Source organism: Bidens hawaiensis, unplaced genomic scaffold, assembly GCF_021521415.1.
Source record: "Bidens hawaiensis isolate Kalapana, Puna unplaced genomic scaffold, B.hawaiensis_p1.1 tig00008655_1, whole genome shotgun sequence".
NCBI classification, from domain to species: domain Eukaryota; kingdom Viridiplantae; phylum Streptophyta; class Magnoliopsida; order Asterales; family Asteraceae; genus Bidens; species Bidens hawaiensis.
This window is the reverse complement of record NW_027491625.1, coordinates 907,786-919,022: the sequence shown is the minus strand read 5'-3', so window position 1 is coordinate 919,022 and position 11,237 is coordinate 907,786. Positions and strand designations below refer to the sequence as shown.

The following is an 11,237-nucleotide window of genomic DNA, read 5'->3' as shown; positions in this document are numbered from 1 at the left end:
CTTTGGTATTCATTGGACCTTTGCCCGAGCTAGTGGCACGTGACGAGCAGCTCGATATAGAGACGTCCTACGTGAAGACTATTGTGATCAATTTCTTCTCAAAATCCCATGATGGAAAAAGAGTCCATTGATTTTGCTTCTGCTTCTGGCTAATAAGATAAGAAGTGATTTCACAAATTTCTAATAACGTTTTATATAATGTAATTGGGTCTGCGAATGTTTTCTCGTGCATATTGTGTTAATATATTTCTCAATGCCGGTCATAAACTCAACACACCATACAGAGATTCAAATTGTACTATCAACACGTGATTTTAAGAATTATAAATGGATAAAACAATATGATTATATAGGATAAAAAAGAAATGTTTGTTATATCGGTACGATCCTTAATATGTACAATTTCTTTTCAAAATCTCATGATTGAAAGAGTCCCTTAATTTTGCTTCGACTTCTAGCTACCTAATGAGATAACAAGTGAATATTTCACAATCATTCTCACTCTGGTAAAATGATAAGATGATTAAAGTGTGAAATAGAAGGTCATGGGTTCAAACCCTAGAAAATGTAAAAACTTGGTCGTTTTAAAAAAGAGTCTGCACCGTAATGAGGTTATATCGATGATATATATTATTATGATCCTTGGTATAGAAATCCTTTAATTAAATGTTATTTACCCCCGTTTCCTTGGGTATTCATTGGACCTTTGCCCGAGCTGGTGGCACGTGACGAGCGGCTTGACATAGAGAGGTCCAATGTGAAGATTATATGAACAATTTTTTTTTTTTTCAAATTCTTATGATGGAAAAAAGTCCCTTAATTTTGCTTCAACATCTAGCTATAATGAGATAAGAAGTGATTTCACAAATTTCTAATAAGGTTTTAAATAATGTAACCAAATTTGCGAATGTTTTCTCATACCTATTGTGTTAATATATTTCTCAATGTTGGTCATAAACTCATATGTGCCATAAAGATTGTACTATCGACACGAGATTTTAATATTTATAAATGGAAAAACAATATGATTATATAAGATAAAAAAGAAATGTTTGGTATTTCGCTGATATATATTGTTTTGATCCTTAATCTGAACAAATTCCTTTCAAAATCTAATGATTGAAAAAAGTCCTTTGATTTTGCTTCGACTTCTACCTGATGAGATAACAAGTGAATATATCACAAGTTTCTAACAAATTTGACATTCTCATCATCATTTTGATGAGGTGTTAAGGTAATTAAAGTGTGAAATAGAGTTATGTGTTCAAACCCTATAAAATATAAAAACTTGGTTGTTAAAAAGAAAAAAACCACATCATAAAGAGGTTGCATCGGTGATGTATATTGCTATGATCCTTGTTCTTGAAATCCTTTAATTAAATGTTATTTACTCCTATTCTCATATATTAAAGTCAAAACGTTAAATATTTGAAGTTATATTTAAAGCTAATAGAATATATGCTTTCGGACAGAGGAACTTAACAACAGGATCTGTGGCGCAATGGTAGCGCGTCTGACTCCAGATCAGAAGGTTGCGTGTTCGATTCACGTCAGGTTCAAATCCTCTTGGTCCAAATATTTTTTATTTAACTCTTCTTTGTTTCATTATCATTGTTTATTGATGATTAAATAATAACTTGAAGACCAATACTCTAAAACAACAATACAAGACCACAATGTTAAACCATGTAATAAACAAAATTAAGAATCATTTTCAACCACGTTTTGGAATTTCGTTCGAAGAGGCAGCGAGGCGCAAATTTGTGTGTGCTTCTCTCCATAGATACACGCAGGATAAAAACGTTGAGGGTGCGACTATTTCTCATTGACCCAAGAATTAATTAGTTTGCAAATCTAATTGTAGTAACAAAATTAGTTTGTTTTGGTTTCAGTTCTTGGATTATGGTGTACGACTAAAGCTATTAATAATATGACACTGAGACAAAGTTATAAGTTGGAACCAAAAAAAAAGCTTCAACACCACTAAATATAATTTAAAACTTTTATCAAAAAAGGTTCTATAAAAAAGACTTCAAAAATAACACCTTCAAATCTTGTTTTTCATTACTACCATTGTTTTTCAAGAGTATAAGACATACAATGTCCACCGCGGTAAACAAAAGCATAATCCTAAACATCACAACGAGCAGCCTCCAAATGTTGATAATCAATGCCAAAGCAGGAACACATTTTACAATAGAATGATATCTGATACTCGTCCCATTGAGCAAACGTGGCCTGAGGAGGTAACCTCCGTGTGCGAACGATATGTAGAATCTCACGAATATGTTTCTTCTTGAGTGCAAAAGCTTCATCGCTGTTGCTAAGCTTCCTCATGTGCTGATTCTGTAGACGGGGCAAATAAGTTAACATCGGCTTCTAATCAACTACGAATTGATATTTATAATACTGTTCTTACATCCTTATTATTCGATGAGATCTTTACAACCTCCCTTTTATTAGCTGATGACGCAGCCCTCTTACTATTCAAAAACGACGTCCAAAGTTAGTCCAATCTTTAAATCAAATTCATTCTTAACCGGGTCTCCCAAAGGAACATAGCCTGAAACATTGTACTTAGGCCCACCCTTTGCAAACTAGGCGTCACAGCTGGCAACATCAGAGGCGGCCTTGTCCTGGTCGCTGCAAAATAAGTTATCATATTTAAACATTAACCGAGCTCAACCTTCATCTCATTTTAACTTTTGTTTAAAGCCTGAAAACCAGTTTATTTTATTAGTAAAATATATTTATATTTATTATTTATAACTAGTATAAACAATAAAATCCGTCTTACGAGTACGCATGTAATAATACTAGATAATTATACAATCACAATCCGTACCATTATTTGTTCGTCATTACATGATAAGCAAGTTAAGCGGGTTAATTGTTTGTTGTCTAAGGTGCAACTCTTATGGGTCGACTCGGTCGGCAACGTTAAATTAATCAGCCGGTCCATTATTTCCAACAAAATCGGGTATTGGTCATACTTGGGCCGGGTTCAGATCCGGGTATAGTCTCTGAAAACCATACTCTATGGTCGGATATAGACTGGGTGCTATTTGAGTACCCTCTTTTGAGTATTGAAAAAAACTCTACTTTCGTGTATAGATTGGGTTCTTCATTCTTGTTAGGGGCTGCACTTTTTTAGTGTATTTTTCAGTTATAGATTGGGTGATTAAAAAACTCAGTTTCAGATTTTGAAAAAACATGGTTTCAAGTATGGTACTGCGGTTTTGGTTTTCGGGTATTACCAGTACAAACTGAGCCCGGTTTTTTGTACTAGAATGAATGCATATTGTATCTATACCTTAAGGGCAGGGTCAGATAGTAAAAACCTGGTATAAAAATAGCTGTCCCAGATTTTTTTTTCAGGCCCGGTTCTAAATTCGGGTTTTTTTTGTACACCTCCAGTATACCAAATACCAACAGGAGCCCTAAATATATTTTTTCCAAGGAGTTATTTAAATTGTTCTATTAAAACCCATAGAGCATATCCATGATGCCTAAATTGACTTTATGCTTATATTTTTCCAACAGGAGCACACTCACATTACACCTCACATTTTTTTAATAAAATCATAATAATATTTACCATTTATTAACTTTATGCTTAATTAAAAACTATTACATTAATATATACTTTATATTTTTTTATAAATATTTGAAAATTTTAATTATCTCTTATTTATAAGTTCTAGTATTAGATTTAAAATAAAATTAATAAAGGTCATATAAATAACAAATTTAAAGTTACTTACAAAATAAATAAACCAACCACACGCAAACACAAAAAGAAAATTAACATTATTTAAAATTACATAAACAACAATATTTTTTTCATAAAAAAAATACCGTTCAAAGTAAAAAACAAACAAAATGAAATTATTTTTTAATTCAGAAAGGAAGATAATTAAAGTGTGTGTGTGTGGTGGGTGGGGGGGGGGGTTAAAATTGTTTTCAAAATTTAAATAAAAAATTAATTACATTGGGTCCACTTATCATGTTTACTTTCATCCAGTTTTATGCATATGCTCTAACTGAACATCACCTTCAATGTCCATTTATGTTTCAAATTAATATTATAGCTTAAATTAATATTATAAATAGTTGGTGACACAAATATTATAAATGGTGAGCCTCCAAGTCTCAAATGCCACAACAATACGTCTAACCTATGATGCCTAAAGTTTAGATTTTAAGAAATGGAAGGTACATAAGCACTCAACATAAAGTGCGGACCACAAGCATTGAATCAAGGGTCTTGGACTCTTGGTCACAGTTAGGGCCGTCCAAATCGCTCGACGCTTAAACTCGCTCGCCGCTCGCTCGAAAACTGCTCGGAAAATGCTCGCTCGATTGAAAACGAGCCGCTCTGCTCGGTTCGGTTTGTAAACGAGCCAAGCAACGAGCAAGGGTATGCTCGGTTCGGCTCGGCTCGAATATTTTTTAATTTATTTTATATATAATTATATATGAACAAACACATAAATATATAGACAAAACACATAAATATAAGCTTACAATTATTTTTACCCATTAAAATTTTTCATAATCCGCCAATTTTATAGTTTTATTTGTTCAATTCAAGTTTTTAGAAAACTAAAAGTTTGTTTACATGATCATTATATCTCACTCTAAACTTATTTATAATAAAAATTTACAATATATTACATGTTTGTCTAAAAACTACTAATTTATTTATAAAATATATTATTTACAACATTCAAATTTGTTTCTTATTGAATTTTTTAAAGTGAAAAATAAATAAATAATGCTCGAAATCGCTCGATTTCGATCGAAAAATGCTCGATTCGATTTTGGCTCGTTTCGGTTTTCGCTCTGTTCGAATTTCAGCCGCTCGGTTCGGTTCGGATGTAAACGAGCCAAGCAACGAGAAACCCTTCGCTCGGTTCGGCTCGGCTCGTGAACAGCCCTAGAATAGCATATGCCGGTTGTTTTTATATCCGGGCCGTGGGTGGACCAAACTCATAAAAAGCAATTATTGGGCCTCCTAACGAGATCCCAGCACCAGCCCAAAACATAAATAAAAATAAAAACATCCCTTTTTTTAACAAAATTATATTAATGTTTACCATTTATATATTTTAGGCTTTAAAAAGTGTTAATGTTTACTCTTTTTTTTCCAGAATTTTGAATCTTATAACTCTCTCTTATTTTATAAGAAAAAATACTAGTTTTTTTAATATATATATATATATATATAGGGTTAGTATCATTTGAGAACTCCAAAAACGTTAAGAACTTCTAAGAACTCATAAGAACCAAACATTTTTTTAATTTTTTTCATATATTAACATTGTTTGAGACTAGTTTTACCATATTTTATATATAAATTTTTTATTACATATATAAATCACAAGTTTACATATGTGTAAAATTTATGTAATAATAAATTTACATATATGCAAAAAAAAATTAGATATGTGTAAAAACTAATTTTCATAATTTTAATCGAAAATATAAATATAAATAGTGATAAAACTACACCCAAATAACACTAACATACAAAAAATTTTTATAAAAAATGTTAGTTTTCAAGAGTTCCTTCAAGTTCTTAAATAATTTAAGGGTTCTGTAATGATACTCATCATATATATATATATATATATATATATATATTTATCAAAATAATTAAATGTTTGAAATTTATAACTCTCTTATTTTATCACAAAAAGATGTTGTAAAGACTATTATACAAAGGACTTTGTATCAATAGTGTTTGATGCATATATTTTTTATTATTATTATTATTATATATATATATATAGGGTAAGGTTAACGTAAAAAACAATATTTTTGTGAGAAGAATAAGAATATATCTAGGCCCTTGGATCTATGATCTAGTGGTTGAGATTGGTAGTTTCTAAATAATTGTATTGTTTCATATTTACATTGTACAGTGTCATATTTAGGCGGTTTCTTTTATTTTAAAGCTCTTCTCACACTTCTCACAAAACACTTGTTTTTTATTTTAACTCTTTTCTATATATATATATATATATATATATATATATATATATATATATATCGATTGTTTATTATATGCTATATTACCCGTGTAGTTTACAGGTTTCGAACTAGAATACACACACATATATATATGCGGTCTGGTAAACTTTGATGTAATCTTACCTACGAATTTATCTTAAAAGGTTATGAGTTATAACTTTGCCTTCTATAGTCAACCAGGACCTTTGCTTGTCTTATTTGTCAATCTATTTGAATCAGGGTGACCGATAGTAATAATGTCAATATAATTTACAAGCTTTGATGCCGGTGATGTGCGTCAGGTAATCTGTTGGTAATCTGCCGATGACCATTTTGCCATGATCCATCGGCAACAACTCCGTCGGTTAAGACATTACCCATCATGGTTTCTTCACGAAACTTCACCGGCTGTTTACTAACGAGTCCTCACCGACAGATATGCCTGTCAGTGAAAGTCATCTGCTTTTATAGCATGTTCCCATGTGAATGCATGCAAGATATTATACCTAAAGAGTTACACTTTACAGTGACAAGATTGGAACATGTATAGGCAAGAAACTGATAAAGAATGACACCCATATATTTCATACTAATTTTCAGACTTTCTTTAAACAATCAGATTACAGAGCATCACCATATTACATGCAATTAAAGCACTTTGACATCTAGAAAAAACAAACATTTCTACATGAAATTCTGTCATCACTCTTATAAAAACAATAATCATCGCCTGATTTCGTCAACTGGCGGTGCTGCAAATCTAACTTCTGCCGGGCGCGCGACTACCACCGTTTCATCAGCAAAAAGAGTTTTGATAAACAACGGGGTTTTTAGGGGTCGTCGCCCTGTCATTTTCGGGTACACGTCTTCGAGAAAAAAGTAGGCGTGGCCAGCTATCATTCCCTGTATTTTTCAGCAAATTAGTTCTTTTTGGTTAATTTGGGTCCACATGATTGCAGCATTGTCTTGAAACTACATACTTAATGAAAATTGAAAAGGTTGCGATTTTCGCTTATATCGGATATGTAAAGTAACAAGTATTAACTGCATGAAACATATAGCAATAAATATTAGGGACTTACAAGTAGATCCACCCAAGCACTAGCACCAACAAGAACAGAGAATCCCAATAAAACCTGCAAGTAAAATAACAAGATTAACAATATTTAAAATCAAATGAATTCTATATTCCTTAAGTTTTAGAAAAAGAAAGATCCAAGATTAACAACTTCTGTTTCTAGGTGCAAACTTCTTATAATCAACACCATTACAATATTAGACCATTCCTATTGGCGATCAAACACATGGGTTGGTAGGCCAGAAAGTTAAAGGAAAAAACATAAAACAAAAATTCACCCTAAATCAATTTGATATCTTTGCTTAGTTTTAATGTTCGTAAAGTTAGGGTACAAAATTTAATGAGTAGAAGCAGAAGTATTGTGTCACTAATGTAATCAGTATAAGGAAACCTACTGATGCATCACATATTCGCATCGCATCACTTGTTAATTGACACGTGCCAGAGATCGGTTATAAAGACCAATCATATCATAAAAATCAATAAAAATCAAAACGTTTCCATAAGTCCATTCATCAGTTTGTTATATAATCTTGATTTTAAGTAACATTTGTATTAATTTATTAACCTAACCAGTAACCAATTTAGGCATCATTTTTAATCTTTTTGATTGCGTATGTACTATCATTTAATCATTTGTACCCAAATTTTATTCTTTGTTTACAGCATATAACTAATATTTAATAATATTTTTTTTCAGATAAATAATCATAAATTGTATTTTTTAAATAAAAACTTTTGTTTTATCAGTGTATAACATCCCATATGCTTATAATGTTTTAATTCAATATTGACAGGATTTAGGCAATTTAAACACTTACGTATAATACAATAAATTAGCATATGATGTTAAATTTCAGAAATTATAGATTAGATATTGGCAGGAACTCACCCATGGCAAGTAAGCTGCTGTGAAAGTAAAGAGGCCCAAGAAGCTCATATGAATATATGGATTTTGCTTGCTCCATACATAAACCTGGAAAAAATAGAAAATGAATAAATTAAAAAATAGGATTTTAAACTCTATAATGTTTCAACAGTTAAAAAACTGTAAAACAAAAGTAACAAATTACCATCATAAAAGTTAGTGAATTGCTAAGAAATATAATCTTAGCAAAAGATTCTGACACGTAAGGTATCATCCCACCAACAAGCACAATAGTGGTCAACACAGTAGATCCAAATAGCAGCATGTAAAAGAAATCTGCAGTTCTTCCTCTGAAAGAGTTCTCTTCTAGAAGCTTGCAGTATCGAGCCAGAAAGAACATGTGAAACAGAAAGTCCAAGTCTGTAAACGAACCGAACAGCGCTAATATTAATTGAACAAATGAACGAACATGAAAGCTTAAACGGATGGATTTTCTTGTTCATGTTCGTTCATTAAGAAAACGAATGTCTTAATATCGGTTTGTAATATTCTAAACAAACGAATGTGAATGGACATCATTTAAAAGTGAATATCAATATCTAAATTGAAGATCAAAATACCATCATCTATAAAGTTACATCCAACAGTTTAAAACTACGCAAAGATATCAAATTGATTATATAATATATAATATGAAAATCAAATTGATTTTTAAATGATATTAGTAGTAAATAAATTTGAATGCGTATTTAAAGAAGCATAAAGGAATGGACATAAATGAATAAATATAAACGAACGTTCATGAACACAAGTGAACAAAAGGAGCATGTGATCTGTTTGTTGGTTTATTATAAATTAACAAAAAATGCACCTTCTTGTATATTCGTTTATTAAATGAATGAACATAAACAAACTTCCCACTAAAAAGTTCACTCACTCACTAAACGTACGGTTCGTTAACAGGCCTAATGAACTTGTATTAGTTAATAATTTCTTTATTCATAGAAAAGGTAACTAATTTACTTTTTCAAAAACATCTCTTTGTTCACAACTCACAAGTGATTTCCTACATGCCATGATCAAATATGTGTGATTTTAAGTGAATTTTTTTTAATAGATACACAATGTATGAATGTAATCAATACATTGTAGCTAAATAAAACCAGATAATCACTGCTTATAGTTAGGGAGGATTATGCTATTTTACACTCAAATATGGTTGATCACAAATTACAATACTTGTTTCTTTGACAACAAAAACAACTCAAGTTGGTAGAAATTGTATATGAAAGCTTACCCATCTTGCGGAAATAAAGGAAATTGGTGATCAACCGCCAGATTTGGTATTGCTTAACAACAAGATTAGGATTCAGGTACAAGTTATACGGGGAAATGATCTGCATACAGTTATACAAAATCAAGTTAAGTACTATCTTTAAGCTTCTGCTTCAATATTTATGCACATAAAAATCATCATGACAGTGAGTAGGCGCTCGGAAGCAGCTTTCTGGATGGTCAAACAAAATATGCCATTCTTATACTTATTACAAATGTGTAACGACATTAGTCTAAAATCCCGATTTTGAATAACTTTCACCTCTGATAGTATGCAACCATCTTGTACAGTTCACTCCATTAAAAGAATTAAAACTTCCTACTGTTTAAAATCAATCAAAATTCATTCATAAGCCCTATTGTCAAATACTATTGCCATAACAATAATCAAGCAACAAAAACGATCCTAAAATCGGTTAGTTTAAGCCATTAGACACAAAGATAAGACATAATTAATCTTTGAATTCAACTTATGAATCCATAAGGCTATGTGTAGTGGAGGGGCTACAAATTGGGCAAATTGCGACACATGGCGCCCAGTCAACAAAGGGTAGGAATTTGTTTTTGGGGTGTAATGGTATATATGTATATATATATATATACACTACACACAAACATATATAATAATACTTAATTAATATTTTCTTAAACAAACCAGGCGACAAACGGTTCCCCCCCCCCTTATCGCCCTACATTCGCCAGAGGGGGCGGTGTTGTAGCCCCTATCGCCCACAAGTCGCCCCAACTCTTCGCCCACTACGGGTAGTCTTAGGCTATATGTAGCGGAGGGCTACAAAATGGGAGGGATTTCAACACGTGGCACCACGTCAGCAGAAGGACGATTTTCATTTTAGGTGTGTAGTGGTGTTGCGGCCCCTTTTTAATTTTTTATTGTTATTTTCATCACACATCCGGCAACAAATCTATACCCCCCCCCTTCCCCCTTATCGCCCCAATACCGGCCAAAACTCTCAACATTTGTCGGCCACTACGTTCACTCTTAGAGCAACCCACCCTTCAAGTATGAATGGATGTTACATGTTAATAAATCAGAGCTAAGGTTACCTGGTATAAAACCGATACCTAATAACTTTAATTGATGGTAACATTTACAGAATCAAACCATCCAATCCAATCCAATCCAATAATAATAATAATAATAATAATAGCTACCTCAAGGGAACATCCGATTGTGGTAACAATTGCTGCGGTGAGATATGAGCGAGTGATAACAGGCATCTGTTTGTACCATTCCTCCACTGCTTGCGCCATTTTTATTATTAATCAATCAATCAATCCGAATCAACAACAACAACTTCTAATCACCGATCGATCGGAGACACAGAGAAAGTACAACCAGCGATGCACGATGGACTGACTGCTAAATAAATATATAATATACCTTCTTTTGCAAGCTTATGAATATCACGAACCAATCATAGATGCTTCTGACGTGTCTTAACCAATCACATGGTTTCTCTGGAATAGGGCCACCCATCTCTCATATTTATTAGCTGACGTGGATAAAAGTTTTAAGCATATTTTTATTAGTGAACCATTTAACGGAAAATTTGTTTATCTTCGTCTTTTTAATAAATAAATGAATATGAACATAAAAAATGCGTTCGATTAGGTTCATTTGTGCTCGTTCGGTTTTGTTCGTGTATTAACATTTTACTATTGTTTTATTAAGTAAATTCTGGATTTTTGGTTGAATTTGTGTGGGTTTATGATTATTATTCTCGAATTAATATGTAATCGTTTATGTTCGTTTTCCCTTTAGGGTCGTTTACGTTTGTTTGTCCATTAGTGTTTGTTAGTGTCCAGTTATGTTTGATAGTGTTAATTAGTGTCTGTTTGCGTTCGTTTACACTATTAACAAACCGACACAAACGAACATGAAGAAGCTCAATTTCCTAATGAACGAACACGGACACGGAT

The 11,237-nt window shown here is 32.1% G+C and overlaps 1 protein-coding gene and 1 non-coding gene across 2 annotated transcripts; one reads left to right on the top strand and one right to left on the bottom strand.

Annotated features, from left to right (window-relative positions):
* Positions 1 to 1,487: 1,487 nt before the first annotated feature.
* Positions 1,488 to 1,559, top strand: TRNAW-CCA (transfer RNA tryptophan (anticodon CCA)). The gene has a single exon. It is a non-coding gene; the product is annotated as a tRNA-Trp (tRNA).
* Positions 1,560 to 6,613: 5,054 nt separating this feature from the next.
* Positions 6,614 to 10,621, bottom strand: LOC143529717 (derlin-2.2). Its single transcript, XM_077025448.1, has 6 exons — positions 10,470 to 10,621; positions 9,259 to 9,358; positions 8,167 to 8,381; positions 7,986 to 8,069; positions 7,098 to 7,151; positions 6,614 to 6,918 (listed from the first exon to the last, which is right to left on the bottom strand). Exons 1-6 carry the CDS (start codon positions 10,566 to 10,568, stop codon positions 6,739 to 6,741), a joined length of 732 nt encoding a protein of 243 aa, XP_076881563.1. The 5' UTR covers positions 10,569 to 10,621; the 3' UTR covers positions 6,614 to 6,738.
* Positions 10,622 to 11,237: the final 616 nt, after the last annotated feature.

Excerpts from the sequence above, each read along its gene's own strand:
- LOC143529717 (XM_077025448.1), bottom strand. The coding sequence starts at position 10,568 with ATGGCGCAAGCAGTGGAGGAATGGTACAAACAGATGCCTGTTATCACT. Across the intron at positions 9,359-10,469 it reads CAATCGGATGTTCCCTTGAG|ATCATTTCCCCGTATAACTT; the intron begins GTAGCTATTATT and ends AACTGTATGCAG. Across the intron at positions 6,919-7,097 it reads GTGCTTGGGTGGATCTACTT|GGAATGATAGCTGGCCACGC; the intron begins GTAAGTCCCTAA and ends TGAAAAATACAG.